The 24,679-nt window shown below is 40.7% G+C and overlaps 1 protein-coding gene across 2 annotated transcripts; it reads left to right on the top strand.

Moving 5' to 3' along the window:
- The first annotated feature begins 1,037 nt into the window (after nt 1-1,037).
- On the top strand, nt 1,038-23,250 carry LOC311148829 (uncharacterized protein). Of its 2 annotated transcripts, XM_084185823.1 has the most exons (3): nt 1,038-1,284; nt 13,008-13,526; nt 22,539-23,250. In XM_084185823.1, the coding sequence occupies exons 1-3, from the start codon at nt 1,107-1,109 to the stop codon at nt 22,694-22,696; spliced, it is 855 nt and encodes a 284-aa protein (XP_084041949.1). In that variant the 5' UTR covers nt 1,038-1,106; the 3' UTR covers nt 22,697-23,250. The 2 variants fall into 2 exon arrangements, with proteins under 2 accessions (XP_084041949.1, XP_084041948.1); XM_084185822.1 differs by lacking the exon at nt 22,539-23,250 and having other exon boundaries at nt 1,044-1,284; nt 13,008-14,125.
- The last annotated feature ends 1,429 nt before the right edge of the window (nt 23,251-24,679 follow it).

Here is a 24,679-nt window from a genome sequence, read left to right as displayed (position 1 = left end):
AGATCTTTGACCTGCTAGCAAACAGGGCTTACCTTATCACATGGCTCCAGCGACGCCTCTCGATTACAGAGGTTGGAAAATGATAAAATGCACGTATGCTTATCAATGTAGCGGTTACAATCCGGTACATAGCACAGAACCATCCTTGCTTCTGATCGACAGAGAGACCTAATGTTAGCTAGTTCGCTACAGCCAGAGGGTAATGAAAATAATTGGAGTAATTAAAAAAATAAAATGTTTATGGTAGCTAGCTAGGTAATTTGAAAAATGCTAAACAAGAATAAACACGAAACATTATCAATTATTAACACAAGAAACTAAAACGGCTATAAAAAGGTTACTTGTCGACGAGTTTGCATTGAAAAATGTGCCTTGAGGGATGATGGCAAAGCTTGTAACAAGATGCGTTGTTCTGTATGATAGCCACTTTAGCGGCTAATTAGCATTTCGGTTTTTTTGTGTGTGGGGGTAATTACAGGCGAATATATGTATAAAAATGACCTTGTCCGAGAAGGATTTGCGCAGTTATCAAAACGTCACGCCAGGGTATGCCTACACGAAACACAGACCTTATATGAAGTAGTTCTAAAATCCCCAACACAAAAGTGAATGGTGAAATAACGATTGGAAACATTTCCGGCTTTTACGCTAGGTTTTATGGGTATTATGACTCATACTTTGGTACTAGCCATTCGTTTATAGTTCATGTGCTGCTACAGGGGTGTCAAACTCATTCCATGAAGGGCCTAGTGTCTGCTGGTTTTTGGCTGCTACTTTAAATTATGACCTAGACAACCAGGTGAGGGGCGTTCCTTACTAGTCAGTGACCATAATTCAGCAATGAAGTACAACGGAGGAGCGAAAACCCGCAGACACTCGGCCCTCCGTGGAATGAGTTTGACACGTGCTACTACATCAGTACATTGGCCATGTTGCACCACAGTCCAGCAGGTGGCGAAAGTGTAAAATGTGTTTACTTGAACGTGCACGAACAGTGGATTCCTGTTTTACTTAGTAATGCCGGATGTTGTTGTTGCCTCACGGACATGGATGGGATGAAAACAACACAGCCACCTAGCTAGCTAATCAATTTGTATTCTTTAAATATGTCTAAAATACAGTTGTTGAGGGTTTTTCTCAACGATAGATTAACAGCTGCTGCTGATGAGATATTTGGGGTCGTTGATAAAATGATAGCAGAGTATCAGGAGGAAGTTGTCCGTCTACAGAGGCTGCTCGACATTGTTCTTCAACCTGAGATACCGTTAAACCTACACAGAGAAGGTTTGTTACTCATTACGTTTGTCTAACTACCTCAAATTTACAAAACAAAAGGAGCAATGACAAAGTTGGTTATTTTTTTAGAGGAAGTGTAGTATAAAAATTATCTGGTATGCCTAAATGTCATAATGTCAGCAGTCGTTGAACGTAATTTCAACAAGCCTATCCTGGGTAGCCGCTAGTGAGCGCTATGGTATGGGTCCTCACCATTAGGGTCGGTGCCGTTTAAGATGAGGGAGGATGTTTATTTTTATTTTTATGAATGTGGCCTAATTTCTATTACAACATATTGGATGGCTGTCATTCATATTCCATTCACCCAGCTCAATGTAACATCGATAGGTTTAGGCTAATACATGATGCTCGAATTTCCCCTGTACCCATCATGAGGTTGCTACAACCTAGCCTATGAATGAAAGTTTACAATGTAGTTGCACAGGTCGAGATAATTGAGTAATCAAGGTGACACATTCAATTCCACCTTACAAACTCTTTCCTGCATCTAGCTGATATAGCGTGTAATCATTAGTCCAACAGTTGCAACTGAGAGTTTCTATTGGAGTTTCTATTCTGTTTTCAACAGAATCGGCGCAATGAATACACCCCTGAACACACGCAAACCACAGTTCACTTTCATAGCAGCCACATACAAACAGCTTGTTGTATATATCATTCCTAATCGCATCGATCTACGCGCTCTCTCTCCTCTCACCTTTTCCCTTCGCTTGTGGACTTAAGTGCACAACACATCAGCTGCCTGAAAATAAAACACATTTCCAAGCCAAACCTTCCTATCATGACCTCTAACCGCACACAGCCTACATTGTTGTCACGTCATAGTCAACATAGCTACTAGAACTAACGCGTTAGTAAACCCACTACAATCATGCAGTACAGTGTACAGTCAGCAGCAAGCAGTTTAGCAGTTACACCTGCAGGCAATAAATTAATAAAACCAAAAGCTTACCTCGACTTGGAAAAGTTCCAGTGTTGGATAGCCATAGCCAGCTAGCTAACATAGCATCCCTCTCTGTTTGAGCCAGGTGTTTGAGCCAGATGCTAGTTAGGTGAAAGTGAAAATATTATATATATATATATACATACATACACAGTGGGGAGAACAAGTATTTGATACACTGCCGATTTTGCAGGTTTTCCTACTTACAAAGCATGTAGAGGTCTGTAATTTTTATCATAGGTACATTTCAACTGTGAGAGACGGAATCTAAAACAAAAATCCAGAAAATCACATTGTATGATTTTTAAGTAATTAATTTGCATTTTATTGCATGACATAAGTATTTGATACATCAGAAAAGCAGAAAAAAAAAAAAAAAAAAAAAAAAAAAAAAAAAAAAAAAAAAAAAAACTTAATATTTGGTACAGAAACCTTTGTTTGCAATTACAGAGATCATACGTTTCCTGTAGGTCTTGACCAGGTTTGCACACACTGCAGCAGGGATTTTGGCCCACTCCTCCATACAGACTTTCTCCAGATCCTTCAGGTTTCGGGGCTGTCGCTGGGCAATACGGACTTTCAGCTCCCTCCAAAGATGTTCTATTGGGTTCAGGTCTGGAGACTGGCTAGGCCACTCCAGGACCTTGAGATGCTTCTTACGGAGCCACTCCTTAGTTGCCCTGGCTGTGTGTTTCGGGTCATTGTCATGCTGGAAGACCCAGCCACGACCCATCTTCAATGCTCTTACTGAGGGAAGGAGGTTGTTGGCCAAGATCTCGCGATACATGGCCCCATCCATCCTCCCCTCAATACGGTGCAGTCGTCCTGTCCCCTTTGCAGAAAAGCATCCCCAAAGAATGATGTTTCCACCTCCATGCTTCACGTTTGGGATGGTGTTCTTGGGGTTGTACTCATCCTTCTTCTTCCTCCAAACACGGCAAGTGGAGTTTAGACCATAAAGCTCTATTTTGTCTCATCAGACCACATGACCTTCTCCCATTCCTCCTCTGGATCATCCAGATGGTCATTGGCAAACTTCAGACGGGCCTGGACATGCGCTGGCTTGAGCAGGGGGACCTTGTGTGCGCTGCAGGATTTTAATCCATGACGGCGTAGTGTGTTACTAATGGTTTTCTTTGAGACTGTGGTCCCAGCTCTCTTCAGGTCATTGACCAGGTCCTGCCGTGTAGTTCTGGGCTGATCCCTCACCTTCCTCATGATCATTGATGCCCCACGAGGAGAGATCTTGCATGGAGCCCCAGACCGAGGGTGATTGACCGTCATGTTGAACTTCTTCCATTTTCTAATATTTGCGCCAACAGTTGTTGCCTTCTCACTAAGCTGCTTGCCTATTGTCCTGTAGCCCATCCCAGCCTTGTGCAGGTCTACAATTTTATCCCTGATGCCCTTACACAGCTCTCTGGTCTAGGCCATTGTGGAGAGGTTGGAGTCTGTTTGATTGAGTGTGTGGACCAGGGGCGGTGTGTTCAATAGGGCGATATGGGCGACGCACTGCCAAACGGGAAAAGGAAGGGATTTTTTTTCTAATCAATTATATCACGGCAACAGTAGTTATCAGTGTTGTAATCTAGACGTCTGATCTGCCACTAAATGTCCAATCAGGCTAAAGTCGTGCTTCAAATGGCCCCCCCCCCCCGATTTCAGTCAGGTTGAAAATCGCCCAGAAGTCTCTCATAGACTCCCATGTAAAATCTATTTTTTTCAAATATCAGAGCTTTCAATACAATCTCTATGGGTTTCTGAGGGCTTGCACTTACGCGCTTTCGTCATACGTAACGTAACCATGAACGTAACTAAGAAAAGAGCGGGTAGCAGCGTCAATCAATTCACGTACTACTGGTAAGATTGCTATAGCGTTCAGTGCAACTCGATTGTCTCTTTGAAATAAGTTACTTTTTGTCGGCGAACAAATCAAGATAAATTGGCAACGAAACAATTAGGACCTCCCAGACCAAATTTAATAATTCAACAGGTTTCTACTAAAGGCGGAAAGTCCTACACCCGAGGATTTTCCAAAAATTAGTACGAACGAAAAACCTGGCTAGCAGGCTGCGATGTAGCTAATGCAGTCTTCTGCTACCCCCTGCTTACTCTTTCACCCTGAAGGCGGCACGGCAGACAGCACCGCTTGGACAGCGACTGGTGTGTAACGGACATGCACCATCTTTCAGGAAAGATTAAGAAACATGAGCTGTCAAAGACCCACATGGATAGCTGTTTGAGATTGTCTGCTTTGGGGAGTGAACATTGCCACTCAACTGGATGAGGGATACAGGCTAGCTGTCCGCCGCCACAACGATGAGGTTAGTGTTGATAATCACAAGTTTACTGGAGAACTGAGACCAAGTAGAGACTTTGGACAGGGTGGATATGGTATAATAAAGGCAGTTTATTCAGAGGTAAAGATATCTGGAATCGCGTGCACGGACCCGTTCGTTATCTGAAGACAATGTTTCATTGTGTGCAGACATTTTATGCAATAAATGAAGTAGGTTGAATCTAGTAGTTCTGATCTTCTGATTGGTCCTGATGAGTTGGGCGAGGTCACCTCCAGGCTAGTGTCACTGTTGCATTGGCTCTGAGTCGGGTTCTCTGTCTTCAAATGTTCAGCCTAAGAGAGGGGATTTTTGTGTGTGTGTGTGTGTGTGTGTGTGTTTAACAGTGATGATGTGTGTGTGTGTGTGTGTGTGTCCTCAGAGCAAGAACTCGTGAGTTGGAAGAACTGAGAGGCCTATGGCGTGGGTGTTGTCCTTGGCCACCTGCTGACAAGGCTGACAAGATAGGACCCTTTTGTCCATTGTTATTGGATAGGAACAGAACTTATAACCAGCTCCTGACCTAAATAGATCTTAGCACAACATTTTACTCAACATATCATATTCCATATTCACTATAACAAATATATTTACTACGACATTAGCAAGAACCGCCACATCCTCAGCCGGCTAATCCAGTGTGTGAAGTTTTGCGGAGTGTTTGAGTTAGCTTTGCGAGGCAAAGATGAAACTGAGGGCTCCACCAACCCTGGTAAGCCAACACTTTTGAGATCAGTCAATAAATGCTTCTGGTATTGACTTATATGCTGCCCCTGTCTTCATGTTGTTGCTGGACATATCTTTTTTAAAATGTGTGTAGGTCACCTAAATCATCAGAAAAATTGCCCCCCCTGAGAATTTTTTCAGGAGCCGCCACTGGTGTGGACAGGTGTCTTTTATACAGGTAACGAGTTCAAACAGGTGCAGTTAATACAGGTAATGAGTGGAGAACTGGAGGGCTTCTTAAAGAAAAACTAACAGGTCTGTGAGAGCCGGAATTCTTACTGGTTGGTAGGTGATCAAATACTTATGTCATGCAATAAAATGCAAAAGAATTACTTAAAAGTCATACAATATGATTTTCTGGATTTTTGTTTTAGATTCCGTCTCTCACAGTTGAAGTGTACCTATGATAAAAATGACAGACCTCTACATGCTTTGTAAGTAGGAAAACCTGCAAAATCGGCAGTGTATCAAATACTTGTTCTCCCCACTGTATATATATATATATATATATATATATATATATATATATAATATACTATGAAATATACAGTAGCTCTCTCTCTTGCTTCTTCTTAATTTAGGAAGAAATGCATTTTTTCAAAACTGTACTGCACTGCACTGCAGTGCTAGCTAGCTGTAGTTTATGCTTTCGGGACTAGATTCATTATCTGATCCTTTGGAGGACTTCCTCCGGAAGTTGTCATAATTACTGAGTCTATTGAAGGGGGAGAGAACCATGAGCCTCCTAGGTTTTGTATTGAAGTCAATGTACCCAGAGGACGACAGAAGCTAGCTGTCCTCCAGCTACACCATGGTGCTACCCTACAGAGTGCTGTTGAGGCTACTGTAGACCTTCATTGCAAAACAGTGTGTTTTGATCAATTATTTGGTGAAGTGAATATATTTAGTATAGTTTTATCTAAAAAGGATAACTTTTTTAATGTTTCACAATTTTAATGTTTATAAAATTCACTGAGGTGGATGTTCCTCCCTTTCCTCCTCTGAGGAGCCTCCACTGATCCTCACTATCGTCTGGGATTAATGTGCCCATCCGGTAATACACTTCCGTCTCCCCGGTGACCATTTTGTACATAAACCGTCCTCCATTCAGGCTGCAAAGTTGTCAGTTTCCTCCTTAACTCGATTTAATGGCTTGTCGGTGGAAGAAAACAGGGAGAATATGCATACTATCTTAATAAAACACATAAACCGATAAACAGTTATTGTGCAGACGTTGCTTTCAGAGGCTGTCTGGAACTTGATAGTGAGTGTTGCAACTGAGGACAGACAATTTTTACGCACTTCAGCACTCGGCGGTCCCGTTCTGTGAGTTTGTGTGGCCTACCACTTCGCGGCTGAGCCGTTGTTTCCACTTCACAATAACAGTACTTCCAGTTGACCGGGGCAGCTCTAGCAGGGCAGAAATTTGAAAAACGGACTTGTTGGAAAGGTGGCATCCTATGACGGTGCAACGTTGAAAGTCACTGAGCTCTTCAGTGCGGGCCATTCTACTGCCAATGTTTGTCTATGGAGATTGCATGGCTGTGTGGTCAATTTTATACACCTGTCAGAAAGGGTGTGACTGAAATAGCTGAATCTACTAATTTGAAGGGGTGTCCTCATACTTTTGTATATATAGTGTAGCTATAGATGGTACACTGCATAATGAAACAATCCCTAGTAAGCTAGTGTTTTGAGTGTGGACTGACTGGCATTAAGACTGGTTTTACACACAACATTCTATCCAAGCTGGGAGAGAGCGTGAGGACAGCTCATGTCATGCAGGTTCAGGTAGCCTATACAGGACAGTAGTATACTGAACAAAATTATAAAACGCCACATGCAACAATTTCAACGATTTTACTGAGTTACAGTTCATATAGGGAAATCAGTAAATTGAAATAACTTAATTAGGCCCTAATCTATGGATTTCACATGAATGGGCAGGGGCACAGCCATGGGTGGGCATAGGCTCACCCACTTGTGAGCCAGGCCCAGCCAATCATAATTCGTTTTTCCCCACAAAAGGGCTTTATTACAGACAGAAGTACTCCTCAGTTTCATCAGGTGGCTGGTCTCAGACGATCCCGCAAGTGAAGAAGCCGGATGTGGAGGTCCTGGGCTGGCGTGGTCTCACGTAGTCTGCAGTTGAGGCCAGTTGGACATACTGCCAAATACTTTAAATGACCGAGGTGGCTTGTGGTAGAAAAATTAACATTCAATTCTCTGGCAACAGCTCTGCTTGACGTTCCTGCAGTCAGCATGCCAATTGCACACTCCCTCAAAGCTTGCAACATCTGTGGCATTGTGTTGTGTGACAAAACTACACATTTTAGTGGCCTTTTATTGTCCCCAGCACAAGGTTCACCTGTGTAATCATCATGCAGTTTAATCAGCTTCTTGATATGCCACACCTCTCAGGTGGATGGATTATCTTGGCAAAGGAAAAATGCTTACTAACAGGGATGTAAACACATTTGACAGATGTTTTTTGTGCATATGGAACATTTCTGGGATCTTTTATTTCAGCAGTATGAAAAATGTATGCACTCACTAACTGTAAGTCGCTCTGGATAAGAGCTTAAATGTAAATTTAAATGAAACATGGGACCAACACTTTACATCTTGCGTTTATATTTTTGTTCAGTGAATGTACAGTACCAGTCAAAAGTTTGGACACACCTACTCATTCAAGGGTTTTTCTTTATTTTTACATTGTAGAATTGTTATGATGAGTTTCTGGTATTGAGAAGTTCAAGATGCAAGAATTTACTTAGACATTCTGTGGAGATTTTATACCAAGTACTTATTGGATCACGAGCCCGTGGGTTCATCTAACAAACGGACATAGTTCTGCCCTTTGTCAGTTGAACTGCCCCTACACACAAATCTCACAGCTTTTATACTCTTGGTTACACATTTCCTCAACCCCATCTGGCCATCATCAATGAGCACTCCCATTCTTTGATGTTATTACTCTTTACCCCAAGTCATATATCCTGTCCATCCATCATGATATCCTAAACATCAGTAATCTCCTTTGACATAAGGAATGCAGACTCAGTGGAACCAAGTCAATTATCCCCTAACTCTTCCCTGTACCACACAATACTATGACATCATTACAAGAATAAGAGTGAAGACATCAAAACTATGAAATAACACATATGGAATCATGTAGTAACAAAAAAAGTGTTAAACAAATCAAAATATATTTTATATTTGAGATTCTTCAAATAGCCACCCTTTGCCTTGATGACAGCTTTGCACACTCTTGGCGGTCATAGAGCCAGGACTACATGGAACTCTATTCCACATCAGGTAACTGTTATGATGAGTTTCTAGGATATCAAGTGATTACGAATGTAAGGATGTACTTAGACACTTTTGATGAGGAGTTCATATAAGATATTTAATATGGTATCCTTGGCTAGTTATAACAGACATAGCCCTGTCTCTTCCAACTTCCTAACTCCAGAACAAAGATCCACTCTCTCTATATATACACTCTGTTACAAGTCTCTCCACGAACATCTGGTAAACCTCCATGGGCACTCCCTTCTCTTTGATGTTATTACTCTTTACCCCCAAGTCATATATCCTGTCCATCAATCATTTCTAAGATCAACATCAGTAATCTCCTCTGACATAACGGAATGTAGACTCTGTGGCAGCAAACCACTTATCTACTAACTCTCCCCTGGTCCACACAATACTATGACATGACATCATTACAGTAACTGATGCAGTAGAATCAGATTTATTTTTAAACAGGTAAAAATACACCTTATGGAAAAACAAGGACTGTGAAGAGACACACACAAGGGTATAGATGCATGCATACGCACACATTGTGATATTGTTGTATGGTGGTATTAAACATTTTGTATTGTAGCTAGGTAGTGGTGTAATAATGTAATTTTATATTTGGTTTTATATGTAATGTAAGTGCTTTAATATGTTTGGATCCCAGGAAGAGTAGGCAGCAGCTAATGGGGATCCCTAACAAATACAAATGCATCCAACGAGCATCAGAGCCAGCGTAGTAGGATTCAATCGTAGTCCTGTATTGACGTTTTGACTGTTTGATGGCTCGTCTGAGGTCGTAGTGAGATTTCTTATAAACGTTCAGATTAGTGTCCCGCTCTTGAAAACGGCACCGCTAGCCTTTAGCTCAATGCGGATGTTGCCTGTAATCCATGGCTTCATGTTGGGGTATGTACGGTGACTCTGGGGACGACTTTGTCGATTAATTTATTCAGCTAGTTTATGCTGGCAACAACAGCAGCATGGCGCTAGTTAAAACTTGTAAAAGAAAGTGATGTAAATTTCGATGGGCGAGGGAGAAATAACTTGTAGTGTTGGTCACCATCTGGAGGTCACCGTGACATGCCAATTAGCTAATGTAACGACAAGCCGGTGTGAATGGCCAGTACAACGGTGTTGTATCAAGTTGCTTCCCACTGTTGGTTCCCACTGGGCAGCAGTTGCTTCACCGGACAGCTGTATCACATGTCGCTGGCGGTAGCTAACGTGGCCAATTTGTTCCATCCCACTGATTTATATTTAGAGTAGGATAGCTGCCTACATGAGAAATAATTTGTAATATTGGTAACCTTCTGAATGTCACCGTGATACAGTCTACTGCTCAATGGGGAGACTTTGTGCTGCAAGCTGGCAACACAACAACACAGGGCACAGTGTGTCCTTCGCTCCCGCTTGCTGGCTGCTGTCTTGCAGTAACTAGATAGTGTAGCCAATATCAGGTCAGGGTGACAGCTAAAGCACATTTATTGTAGTGATTTTCAACGAAAATGTACAATTACTCTGGTAAAACCGGAATGATTCTGAACACTCTCCCAAGTCCCAATTTCAGGCAGACAAGTTTCAAATTCTCATTGAAGTTTCTAGCCACAAGTATAAACTAGCTAGGGAAGGCTCATTAGGATGACTGACTGAACTGAATCCGTTCGTCCCCAGTCGACAATACATACGTCATCAATTTTGAGCACCAGGCGTGTCCGTATAGCCTCTCCTGACACAGACATGACATTGCTGGGTTCCTATCGAGTAGGCGGTTTTAAATATATAACTTTCATAACTGTATGATAAAGAATGTGACATACACACTTAAGTAATTTACAAAATAAGTATTTTTGTGTGGAAGTCAAACTATTTTTTACGTCGGAGATAGACACAAAGCACATCAGTACAACCAAGAAAAAGCGCCCTTTTCACAGCACATCTCCCTTTGTCAATAGCTGTTTAAATGGCCAACATTTTGATTTAAACTGGGAACACTACTACTACTACTACTACATTGAAAATATTGCCTTCTTGCTAGATTGATGAATACAACCATAGCAAACCAGTGCAAAACGTCTGTAAACTCGAGAGGATTAACAGAAGTCCCCCGGGAAGAAGATACTGTACCTTCAGTAGGCGCAAAAGGTAGTTAGTGTCTATTAATAGTTAGTGTCTATGAATAGTTAGTAGTCTAGGAATAGTTAGTAGTCTATGAATAGTTAGTGTCTAGGAATAGTTAGTAGTCTAGGAATAGTTAGTGTCTAGGAATAGTTAGTAGTCTATGAATAGTTAGTAGTCTATGAATAGTTAGTAGTCTATGAATAGTTAGTGTCTATGAATAGTTAGTGTCTATGAATAGTTAGTGTCTATGAATAGCTAGTGTCTATGAATAGCTAGTTCTCTATGAATAGTTAGTGTCTATGAATAGTTAGTAGTCTATGAATAGTTAGTAGTCTAGGAATAGTTAGTGTCTAGGAATAGTTAGTGTCTAGGAATAGTTAGTGTCTATGAATAGTTAGTAGTCTATGAATAGTTAGTAGTCTATGAATAGTTAGTGTCTATGAATAGTTAGTGTCTATGAATAGTTAGTAGTCTATGAATAGTTAGTAGTCTATGAATAGTTAGTGTATATGAATAGTTAGTGTCTATGAATAGTTAGTGTCTATGAATAGTTAGTGTCTATGAATAGTTAGTGTCTATGAATAGTTAGTAGTCTATGAATAGTTAGTGTCTATGAATAGCTAGTGTCTATGAATAGTTAGTAGTCTATGAATAGTTAGTGTCTATGAATAGTTAGTAGTCTATGAATAGTTAGTGTCTATGAATAGTTAGTGTCTATGAATAGTTAGGTGTCTATGAATAGTTAGTGTCTATGAATAGTTAGTGTCTATGAATAGTTAGGTGTCTATGAATAGTTAGTGTCTATGAATAGTTAGGTGTCTATGAATAGTTAGTGTCTATGAATAGTTAGTAGTCTATGAATAGTTAGTGTCTATGAATAGTTAGTGTCTATGAATAGTTAGTGTCTATGAATAGTTAGTGTCTATGAATAGTGTCTATGAATAGTTAGTGTCTATGAATGAGGTAATTGGAAGCGCCCTCACTTACAGTGATTGTCTTTTGTAAATTAATTTGTTTTCCTATTGATATTAATTGTTTTGTCTTTCTTTCATCAGAAGTAGATTTGTCACTGTTAAAAAATTATAATAACTCAGTCAGTAACCATTAGTCCAGTGCAATTTAGTGTTGAACTGATATAAGAAGCCTTTTGTGTGATCTTATCCATGTATTGTACAGTTACCCATTCACTACAAGCAAACTTAAACCTAGTCATGAACGTGGTGGTGCCTTCCACAATGCAGTTTTACAACAACAAAAAACAGATAAAATGCAGTGCTTCTGATGAAAAAAAGAGAACTATTAATATCAAAGCTGCAATATGTCATTTTTGTGGGATGACCTGACCAAATTCACATAGAAATGTGAGTTCTAGATCTGTCATTCTCATTGAAAGCAAGTCTAAGAAGCGATACATCTATTCTATGTGCACTATTTCTATGCTTCCCATTCTTAAGTTTCATTTTTGCGTCTTCTACACCAGCTTCAAACAGCTGAAAATACAATATTTTTGGTTATGTTAAATATATTTGACAGCGGATTAGATAGTAGTACAATGATTCTCTACACTATACTTGCTTGTTTTGTCACATAAACTGGAATTAGGCGAACTATTAGAATTCTAGCAACCAGGAAGTGGCGGAGTGATTTCTGCATAGTGCAGCTTTAATAGGAATGGGCTATTCCATGGTAACGGAATTACGCTGAGACTCAGATGTCACTAAAATGTATACCAAACAAACCATTAATTTCAAAGTTTAACAAACCATATAACTATATGCACAAGGACTACTTTTAACAATTTCCACTGAAAAATACAAAATTAACAGTAAATATGAATAGGAATACAAATTAATTTACAAAGACAGTCACTAATGGAGGGCTCTTCCAATAAACAACTTGGACCTCAAAGCCTCTCCAAACACATGAAAACAAAACTTACATTATTACAGTGGCATATTGATATTTACATACACATTAAATATTGTCAAACGTCAATAAACTCACTGATGGCCAAACTCAACACATACCTTCATAACAATGGACCACAGCCCAAACATTTCTTCTCAAACAGCATGACACACACACACACACACACACACACACACATACACACACAGGAACTTCCAGTACCAAGCTCTCACCTGAGAAGGACTATGGGGTGTTTTTATACGTTTCCCAAGTTGATCACTAATTAGGGTCCCACATGAAACACTGACCAATCCTTTGGTTCCTACCTTGTCACATACATGTCATTAAGTTTTGTCTTATCCTTCCTCCAGACCTCCAGCAGCTCACGCTCTCTGTCTCTGAAGAGGAGGTTCCCCCGGAGCAGCAGCACTGTGAGCAGGAGTGGAGCCCCAGTCTGGGGCAGGAGGACCCAGAACCCATACAGCTTAAAGATGAACAGGAGGAACTCAGGACCAGTCAGGAGGAAGAGCAGATTCAAGGGATTGAGACTGTTGCTAAAGACTCCATGTTCACTGCTGCCTGTGTGAAAAGTGACTGTGTGGAGGACCCAACTCAGCAGTCACATCTCTATCAAGCCCAAAAGGAAAGAAACGAAGAGAGAGACAATCTACCCAATACTACAACTGAACAGATCAAAACAGAACCTGATAGAGAGGACTTTAGAGAATCAGATCCAACCAGTGTCTCTCAACCCCTCTCTGCAGTAAATCCAGACTGTTCTGCAGCTCAAAGTGGTATGGAGAATCGAAGGCCTCCGGCAGGTTTTAAGCCAGTCATATCCAAGAGAACAGAGATGGTAAAAGGACAAAGATCCCGTATCAACACTAAGGGTAAGAAATCTACTCAGTTGTCCCTCCTGAAATCATCCAGTCAAAGTCATGCTACTCCTTGTTGTTGTAAGGTGTGTGGCAAGTCTTTTCATTACATGGGCTCATTGATTAAACACGTTCAAACTCATACAAAGGATAAAGAAACACTCTGTGGAGTGTGTGGAAAGCATATGGAGTCCACAGAAGGTATGAAAGAGCACCTCCAAACTCACATTGCAGCTAGATTGTGTTGTCATGTTTGTGGTAAATGGTTCAGCAAGAACAGTAAGCTGACAGTGCACATGAGGAGCCACACAGGTGAGAAACCTTTTTCCTGCCGTGTTTGTGGTACATGCTTCATGCAGACTGGAGATCTGAAAAGACACATGAGGACCCACACTGGGGAGAAACCATATCTCTGTCCTGATTGTGGCAAAGGATTCAGCGTTGCCAGTAATCTGTCAGTGCACATGAAGATTCACACAGGAGAGAAGGGGGAACCGGATTCAACACTGGCACCAATCTGAAAGTGCACATGAGGACTCACAAGGGAGAGACCATACTGGTGTCCTCATAGTACAAAATGCATTTCCCAATCAGGTACATTGAATAACAATCAATCAAAGACACACCAAGGAATCACTGTATAGGTGCAATGATTGCAGCAGTTCTCAAAATGATAGAACTCCTACAAAGTTACATGAACAACCGTCAAGGGAGAAAACATGACAATGTGCTGTTTGGGAAAAGGTCTGGAGACAGAAGATTGAGAGTCATGTTCTAACTTCCACCTGTGAGAGGAGATGCCCCTCAGGACACAACTCTTGGGTGAATAAGATATGACTGAATTACTGCTTGAACATAAGAACTCTCCATCTCTACAGTGAGGGGGAAAAAAGTATTTGATCCCCTGCTGATTTTGTATGTTTGCCCACTGACAAAGACATGATCAGTCTATAATTTTAATGGTAGGTTTATTTGAACAGTGAGAGACAGAATAACAACAAAAAAGTCCAGAAAAACGCATTAGTTGGCCACCAGGTTTGCACACATCTCAGGAGGGATTTTGTCCCACTTCTCTTTGCAGATCTTCTCCAAGTCATTAACGTTTCGAGGCTGACGTTTGGCAACTCGAACCTTCAGCTCCCTCCACAGATTTTCTATGGGATTAAGGTCTGGAGACTGGCTAGGCCACTCCAGGACCTTAATGTGCTTCTTCTTGAGCATCTCCTTTGTTGCCTTGGCCGTGTGTTTTGGGTCATTGTCATGCTGGAATACCCATCCACGACCCATTTTCAATGCCATGGCTGAGGGAAGGAGGTTCTCACCCAAGATTTGACAGTACATGGCCCTGTCCATCGTCCCTTTGATGCGGTGAAGTTGTCCTGTCCCCTTAGCAGAAAAACACCCCCAAAGCATAATGTTTCCACCTCCATGTTTGACGGTGGGGATGGTGTTCTTAGGGTCATAGGCAGCATTCCTCCTCCTCCAAACACGGCGAGTTGAGTTGATGCCAAAGAGCTCGATTTTGGTCTCATCTGACCACAACACTTTCACCCAGTTCTCCTCTGAATCATTCAGATGTTCATTGGCAAACTTCAGACGGGCATGTATATGTGCTTTCTTGAGCAGGTGGACTTTGCGGGCGCTGCAGGATTTCAGTCCTTCACGGCTTAGTGTGTTACCAATTGTTTTCTTGGTGACTATGGTCCCAGCTGCCTTGAGATCATTGACAAGATCCTCCCGTGTAGTTCTGGGCTGATTCCTCACCATTCTCATGATCATTGCAACTCCACGAGGTGAGATCTTGCATGGAGCCCCAGGCCGAGGGAGATTTCACAGTTCTTTTGTGTTTCTTCCATTTGCGAATAATCGCAGCAACTGTTGTCACCTTCTCACCAAGCTGCTTGCCGATGGTCTTGTAGCCCATTCCAGCCTTGTGTAGGTCTACAATCTTGTCCCTGACATCCTTGGAGAGCTCTTTGGTCTTGGCCATGGTGGAGAGTTTGGAATCTGATTGATTGATTGCTTCTGTGGACAGATGTCTTTTATACAGGTAACAAGATGAGATTAGGAGCACTCCCTTTAAGAGTGTGCTCCTAATCTCAGTTCGTTACCTGTATAAAAGACACCTGGGAGCCAGAAATCTTTCTGATTGAGAGGGGGTCAAATACTTATTTCCCTCATTAAAATGCAAATCAATTTATAACATTTTTGACATGCGTTTTTCTGGATTTTTTGTTGTTGTTATTCTCTCTCTCACTGTTCAAATAAACCTACCATTAAAATTATAGACTGATCATTTCTTTGTCAGTGGGCAAACGTACAAAATCAGCAGGGGATCAAATACTTTTTTCCCTCACTGTATCTAACAGAGCAGTTAGTGGATTTTTGAGCAACGGTAGTCTCTGCTCATTAATTATAGGATGACACAACAGACATTTGAACCTGTCCTCCATCTGTACATAAAACATGTTTTTAGAGTTAAAATGTATTGTTAAAAGTTAATCTGCTACTTTCTTGTTTGATGTTGTTAAAATAGTTTTCACAATAAGTGAATTTACCACTACTACTACCATTTTTGTTATTACCTCTAAGCCTGATGTCAATATCCACTCTGAGGGGAAGATACGTTTTTTATGTTTTGACAATTATTAAGAACATTTGTTGTGATATGCTCATGTAGACCCATTCATATACAGTTGTAGTCAGAAGTTTACATACACCTTAGCCAAATACATTTAAACTCAGTTTTTCACATTTCCTGACTTTTAATCCTAGTAAAAATTCCCTGTTTTAGGTCAGTTAGGATCACCACTTTATTTTAAGAATGTGAAATGTCAGAATAATAGTAGAGAGAATGATTTATTTCAGCTTTTATTTCTTTCATCACATTCCCAGTGGGTCAAAAGTTTACATACACTCAATTAGTATTTGGTAGCATTGCCTTTAAATTGTTTAACTTGAGTCAAACGTTTTTGGGTAGCCTTCCACAAGCTTCCCACAATAAGTTGGGTGAATTTTGGTCCATTCCTCCTGACAGAGCTGGTGTAACTGAGTCAGGTTTGTAGGCCTCCTTGCTCGCACATGCTTTTTCAGTTCTGCCCACACATTTCCTATAGGATTGAGGTCAGGGCTTTGTGATGGCCACTCCAATACCTTGACTTTGTTGTCCTCAAGCCATTTTGCCACAACTTTGGAAGTATGCTTGGGGTCATTGTCCATTTGGAAGACCCATTTGCGACCAAGCTTTAACTTCCTGACTGATGTCTTGAGATGTTGCTTCAATATATCCACATAACTTTCCTTCCTCATGATGCCATCTATTTTGTGAAGTGCACCAGTCCCTCCTGCAGCAAAGCACCCCCACAGCATGATGCTGCGAACCCGTGCTTCACGGTTGGGATGGTGTTCTTCGGCTTGCAAGCTTTCGCCTTTTTCCTCCAAACATAACGATGGTCATTATGGCCAAACAGTTCTATTTTTGTTTCATCAGACCAGAGGACATTTCTCCAAAAAGTACCATATTTTTCCCCATGTGCATTTGCAAACCGTAGTCAGGCTTTTTTATGGCGGTTTTGGAGCAGTGGCTTCTTCCTTGCTGAGCGGCCTTTCAGGTTATGTCGATATAGGACTCGTTTTACTGTGGATATAGATACTTTTGTACCTGTTTCCTCCAGCATCTTCACAAGGTCCTTTGCTGTTGTTCTGGGATTTATTTGCACTTTACGCACCGAAGTACGTTCATCTCTAGGAGACAGAACGCGTCTCCTTCCTGAGCGGTATGACAGCGGCGTGGTCCCATGGTGTTTATACTTGCGTACTATTGTTTGTACAGATGAACGTGGTACCTTCAGGCGTTTGGAAATTGCTCCCAAGGATGAACCAGACTTGTGGAGGTCTACAATGTTTTTTCTGAGGTCTTGGCTGATTTCTTTTGATTTTCCCATGATGTCAAGCAAAGTGGCACTGAGTTTGAAGGTAGGCCTTGAAATACATCCACAGGTACACCTCCAATTGACTCAAATGATGTCAATTAGCCTATCAGAAGCTTCTAAAGCCATTACATCATTTTCTGGAATTTTCCAAGCTGTTTAAAGGCACAGTCAACTTAGTGTATGTAAACTTCTGACCCACTGGAATTGTGATACAGTGAATTATAAGTGAAATAATCTGTCTGTAAACAATTGTTGGAAAAATTACATGTGTCATGAACAAAGTAGATGTCCTAACCGACTTGCCAAAACTGTAGTTTGTTAGCAAGAAATGTGTGGAGTGGTTGAAAAACGTGTTTTAATGACTCCAACCTAAGTGTATGTAAACTTCTGACTTCAACTGTACATGAACCTTGAGATGTGGCGGTTTTTCCATCTAGCGATTGTACATTTTATCTGCCGTTTCTATAACCGAATAAATGTTGATAACATGTTTATTGTGAGGCGTCTTTACCTGCACATTTGTCTTTCCTCCGACTGTGTTCATTGCACGATTATGAAACATTGGAAAAATTGAAATGTTTGACAGTTATCTAGTCACCAATCCATTTGTTTTATGCTCGATAAAGGCCTATCAAGTTGCATTTAACTAAGATTCATGTAGTTCATATGATTGACTGTAATTGTTTTTAATTGCCCTAAATATACTATTATTGTTTACTGTATATGTTTCTTAAGGAATCAAAGTGGATGCGATAAGTGCCGATAAAGCAAAATGGGTTTACTCGTGCACGACTGAGAGTGCATATTATTTACTTGCTGATGCAACCGGATGCTTTTGTCGCTGATTCCATACGTGATGAAAACAATGTGCACAGCTTGCTATCTAGCTACTCAAATCATCAAAAAATGTCTAAAATACAGTTGAGGGATTTTCTGAACAAGAGATTAACAACTGCTGCTGAAGAGATATTCGGGGTCGTTGAAAAAACAATAGCAGCGTATCAGGAGGACGTTGTCCGTCTACAGAGGCTGCTCGACAATCTTCTTCAACCTGAGATAAAGCACAGAGCAGGTTTGTTACAATACTCAGCTACCATTAAGTTTGATATAAGAAGCCTTTTGTGTAATCTTATCCATGTAGTGTACGGTTACACAGTCACTACAAGCACACCTATACCTAGTCACGAATGTGGCAATGCCCTCCACAATGCACGAATGCATCGATACATTCATGACCACCATGGCTGCGTTCTGGAACGTTCAACTGAATGGAAACGGCGGTTGGGGAACGCTATCCGCATGGCCACTACCCTTTAAATACGTCACTCATTGCTTCAAGCCACTCCTCGCCACACCCACCAAATGGGAGCAAACGTACCTGTCTGTTTTAAGAAAGTTTTGGGGAAACGTGTCGTTAAGTACAAACTGTTCCGCAGCGTAGCAAACGTTCAAGCGAACTGAACCTACCTCAGGTTTAGGTTTGCTTGTAGTGAATTAGAAACCGTACAATACATAGATAATATAACACAAAAGGCTTCTTATATCATAGCTATTTTCTAAAATGCAACAGTAATTCCACAGGACTAATGGTTCCTGACTGAGTTTTACAAAAAAAAAACAATGACAAACAAAACTGTACTTCTGATGAAAGGGAAGAAAATGAATAGTATTAGGAATGTGCAATTCCATGGTAACTGGTATTACACTGAGACTCAGATTTCACTTTAAAATGTATACCAAACCCCAAATATTGATTTCTAAGTTTAACAAACCATAGAACTCAATGCACAATGAGTACTTTTAAGAATTTCACTTAATATTTTACAAAAACACATTTACAGGAAGAACTGTGCAGATACAACGTTTGGTAACAAAATAAACTGAGGCAGATTTGACCATAGTTCTGTTACCAAACTTCACACCTGTGTAAATTGTTCAAGGTAGTCATTGTGCAGAGAGTTGTACGGTTTGTACAAGTTTTTGTTTTACACATTAACATGAAAAAATCTCACTTTAAAAAGAGTCTCAGTATAATTCCATTACCATGGAATTGCCCGAATACAAATTAATTTACAAAAGACAATCACTGAAAGGGAGGGCTCTGCCAATAAACCACTTGGAGCTCAAAGCCAGCAAAGCCTCTCCAATGTTACCAACTGAAAACAAAACATACAGTGCATTTGGAAAGTATTCAGACCCCTTGACTTTTTCCACATTTTGTTACGTTACAACCATATTCTAAAATATATATAATTATTTTCCCCCCTCATCAATCTACACACAATACCCCTTAATGACAAAGCGAAAACAGGGTTTTAGACATTTTTTGCAAACATACCTTATTTACATAAGTATTCAGACCCTTTGCTATGAGACCCTAAATTGAGCTCAGGTACATCCTGTTTCCATTGATCATCCTTGAGATGTCTCTACAACTTGATTGGAGTTCACCTGTGGTAAATTCAATTGATTGGACATGATTTGGAAAGGCACACACCTGTCTATATAAGGTCCCACAGTTGACAGTGCATGTCAGAGCAAAAACCAAGCCATGAGGTTGAAGGAATTGTCCGTAGAGCTCCGAGACAGGATTGTGTCGAGGCACAGATCTGGGGAAGAGTACCAAAAAACTTCTGCAACATTGAAGGTCCCCAAGAACACAGTTTGGAACCACCAAGACTCTTCCTAGAGCTGGACGCCCGGCCAAACAGAGCAATCGGGGGAGAAGGGACTTGGTCAAGGAGGTGACCAAGAACCCGATGGTCACTATGACAGAGCTCCAGAGTTCCTCTGTGGAGATGGGATAACCTTCCAGAAGGACAACCATCTCTGCAGCACTCCCCCAATCAGGCCTTTATGGTAGAGTGGCCAGACGGAAGCCACTCCTCAGTAAAAGGCACATTTGGAGTTTGCCAAAAGGCACCTAAAGGACTCTCAGACCATGAGAAACAAGATTCTCTAGTCTGATAAAAAACAAGATTAAACTCTTTGGCCTGAATGCCAAGTGCCACGTCTGGAGGAAACCTGGCACCATCCCTACGGTGAAGCATGGTGGTGGGAGCCTCATGCTGTGGGGATGTTTTTCAGCGGCAGGGACTGGGAGACTAGTCAGCATGGAGGGAAAGATGAACGGAGCAAAGTACAGAGAGGTCCTTGATGAAAACCTGCTCCAGAGCGCTCAGGACCTAAACTGGGGCGAAGGTTAACTTTATAATAGGACAACGACCCTAAGCACACAGCCAAGACAACGCAGGAAAAAGTATGAAAAAATAAAATGAAATGAAAAAATACAAATTGTATGCACTCACTAACTGTAAGTCGCTCTGGATAAGAGTGTCTGCTAAATGACTAAAATGTAAATGTAAAAATGCAGGAGTGGCTTCGGGACAATTCTCTGAATGTCCATGAGTGGCCCAGCCAGAGCCCGGACTTGAACCCGATCGAACATTACATTTACATCTCTGGAGAGACCTGAAAATAGCTGTGCAGCGCACCCCATCCAACCTGACAGAGCTTGAAAGGATCTGCAGAGAAGAATAGGAGAAACTCCCCAAATACAGCTGTGCCAAGCTTGTAGCGTCATACCGAAGAAGACTCAAGGCTGTAATCGCTGCCAAAGGTGCTTCAACAAAGTACTGAGTAAAGGGTCTGAATACTTATATCAATGTGATATTTCGTTTGTTTTAACAATTTTGATCATTTTAAAAGGCTAATTGATCATTAGAAAACCCTTTTGCAATTATGTTAGCACAGCTGAAAACTGTTGTGCTGATTTAAAAAATCAATAACTGGCCTTTTTTAGACTAGTTGAGTATCTGGAGCATCAGCAATTGTGGGTTCGAATACAGGCTCAAAATGGCCAGAAACAAATAACTTTCTTCTTAAACTCGTCAGTCTATTCTTGTTCTGAGAAATGAAGGCTATTCCATGCGAGAAATTGCCAAGAAACTGAAGATCTCGTACAAACCCTGTGTACTACTCCCTTCACAGAACAGCGCAAACTGGCTCTAACCAGAATAGAAGGAGGAGCTTTTAAGTACCTTTTAACCCAGTTGACTTTTGATATCTGATTAAAGAGAGTGACGTCTAAGACATTTAGACCGCCATCACAAACCCTGTTGGTGATAACATCTATTTTTATCTTATGTGGCTTGTTTTTCCATATGAAGTTGTACTATAGCCTATCTAAAGTACATCAAGTGGATTTGGGAATGTCAATAGATGAAAAAAGATAGGATGCACGAGATAGCCCCTCAGCTTTGGATAAAAGCACCCTCCCTTGAAGACTTAAATCCCTCCCTAACCATGAGGATAATTTATTTTTGATAGATTCAGTTACAGGATTCAAACTAAGATAATTCACAGCATTAAGATTTTTGGTGAGCTTTACACCGAGGTAGGTTACAGTTTCTTTTTCAGAGATGTTACAACCTGCTGGATTGACAGCTCCTTTCAGAACAAACATCTCACATTTAGAAAGATTTAATACCAAACCTGAGAGTTTGGAGAACTGCTTCACAATATCCAATGCTAATCTAGCTTGTGACAAATGTTTTTTTTTAAAGTGATGTGTCATCCACCAGTTGGAATATCTTGATCTCTCTGGCCTGGAATGTAATGCCTTCAAATTGACTGATAAACTAATTAGCATAAGGTTTGAGATACTAACAAAAAAAAATGGTGAGATTGGACAACCTTGTCGTATTCCTTTGTAAATGTTAAACCTTGAGGATGTTCCATGACAGAGTTTGATACAACTATTGCCACCATTATACAGAGTTCTAATAGCATCAACAAAAAAATTACCAAACTTCAAATGCTTAAGACAATCAAAGATTAAACTTGGATTTACGGTATCAAATGCTTTCTGAAAGTCATCCAATAGATCACAATACTCAACCAAATCTAACACCAGCCTCAGATTATTAGATTTATGGCGCCCGCCTCTTCCTCTCTGCTATGGGGTGATTTGATACGTTTCCCGTCTTCATCACTAATTAGTGTCCCACATGAAACATTGACCAACATTTTGGTTCCTACCTTCTTACATGTGTGTCATTCTGTTTTCTGTTTCATCCTTTCTCCTTCCCTCCAGACCTCCAGCAGCTCACTCTCTCTGTGTCTGAAGTGGAGGTCCCCCCTGAGCAGCAGCACTGTGAGCAGGAGTGGAGCCCCAGTTTGGGGCAGGAGGACCCAGAGCCCACACAGATTAAAGAGGAACAGGAGGAACTCAGGACCAGACAGGAGGAATAGCAGTTTAAAGGATTGAGATTGAGACTCCATTTTGAATCCAGTCTTTTGGTCTGAAATTCTCCATGTTATACAGGAAATCACAGGTATTATTATTAAACCAGACCAATGTCATCTCCTTCTAGGTATTGTTCCTGTGAATACACTCCAATCCTCGGCACTTAAATTGATAGATTATCTTTTAGCAGCAGCAAGGAAATGTGTAACAAAATGCTGGAAAAATAAACATGCACCCTCATAAGATATGTGGTTAGGTCTATGCGGGGAACTTGCTGACATGGAGAGAATTACATAAATCTTGCAACATAGACAGCATAGGTATGTTCCTGACATATCGTACTGGTCTTATTCTATCATTTCTGGGGTTTTTGTTTGTTTCTGTTGTTTTTCTGTGGCTTTATCCAAATTGTATTCTTATTCAGACTCTTGAAATATTTGCTCTATACAGCCAAAATGTACCCTTAACAATGAATGTAATTACGCTCCTTTGTAAAGACAGCAAATATGTTGTGTATGTATGGTACATGTTCTTTATGTGCTCTTGAATAAAAATGACTAAAAACATGTTTACTTAAAGACTCAATTTTGACTTCTGCCTGTGTGAAAAGTGACCGTGATGAGGACCCAACTCAGCTCTCACATCTCTATCAAGCCCAAAAGGAAGGAAACAGAGAGAGAGATACTCTACCCAATACTACAACTGAACAGATCAAAACAGAACCTGATGGAGAGGACTATAGAGAATCAGAACCAACCACTGTGTCTCTCAGCCTGTCTCTGCTGTAAATCCAGACTGTTCTGCAGCTCAAAGTGGTAAGGAGAATGGTTTTAAGACAGTCAAATCAAAGAGAAAAGAGATGGTAAAAGGACAAAGGTCCCGTATCAATGTTAAGGGTAAGAAATCCACACAGTTGTCCCTCCTGAAATCAACCAGTCAAAGTCATGCTACTCCTTGTTGTTGTAAGGTGTGTGGCAAATATTTTAATTACATGGGCTCATTGATTAAACACGTTCAAACTCATACAAAGGATAAAGAAAAAAACTTCATGGAGTGTGTGGAAAGCAAATGGAGTCCACAGAAAGTATGAAAGATCACCTCTAAACACATTGCAGATAGGTTTTGTTGTCATATTCGTAGTAAATGGTTCAGCAAGAACAGTAGTCTAAAAATACACATGAGGAGGAGCCACACAGGAGAGAACCTGTATCACTGCCGTGTTTGGGCAAAGGATTAATCACCAGCTGCAATCTGAAAATCCACATTAGAATTCACACAGGTGAGAAGTCATTTCATTGCCCTGATTGTGGCAAAACATTCAATCAGAGTGGAAATCTATAATATCACAGAAGGATCCACACAGGGGAGAAATAGTATAATTGTAGTTGCAAAGGATTCTGCAAAAAGAACATACAAATCCAAACAGTGGAAAAATTATATTACTGCCCTGATTGTGGCACTGGCTTCAAACTGATTGGACATCTAAAGCTACACCCACATGGTGGAGAATATATACCATTGCTCTCTGTGACATACTGCACAGTATGGTTGAAGTACTCACAAGGTAGAGACCATTTAGATGGAATGATTGCTGTAGACTATATTTCAAAGCGACATAATTCCTTCAAAGTTACATGAAGAACATACATTTATGTTAGAGGGGGAGAACATGACAGTGTGATGTTTGGGGAAAGGTCTGGAGACAGAAGACTGAGAGTCACTAACTGATGCACCTCAGGACACAACTCTTGGGTGAATAAGAAATTACTGGATTACTGCTTGAACATAAGAACTCCCCAGCTCTGTCTAACAGAGCAGTTAGTGGATTTCTGGGCAACAGTAGTCCCTGCTCATTAGTTATAGGATGACACAACATACGTTTGAACCTATGTCCTCTATCTGTACATAAAACATTGTTTTGAGAGTCAAATGTCTCCTCAATATGTTGAAATCTGCTACATTATATCTGTTTTGATGTTGTTAAAGTA

Source organism: Coregonus lavaretus (assembly GCF_964263955.1).
Source record: "Coregonus lavaretus genome assembly, chromosome: 21".
NCBI classification, from domain to species: Eukaryota; Metazoa; Chordata; class Actinopteri; order Salmoniformes; family Salmonidae; genus Coregonus; species Coregonus lavaretus.
This window is presented reverse-complemented; position numbering and strand designations above follow the sequence as displayed.

Coding starts and splice junctions, on each gene's coding strand:
- LOC311148829 (XM_084185822.1), top strand. CDS start 1,107: ATGTCTAAAATACAGTTGTTGAGGGTTTTTCTCAACGATAGATTAACA. Junction 1,285..13,007: donor GTTAAACCTACACAGAGAAG/GTTTGTTACTCA, acceptor TCCTTCCTCCAG/ACCTCCAGCAGCTCACGCTC.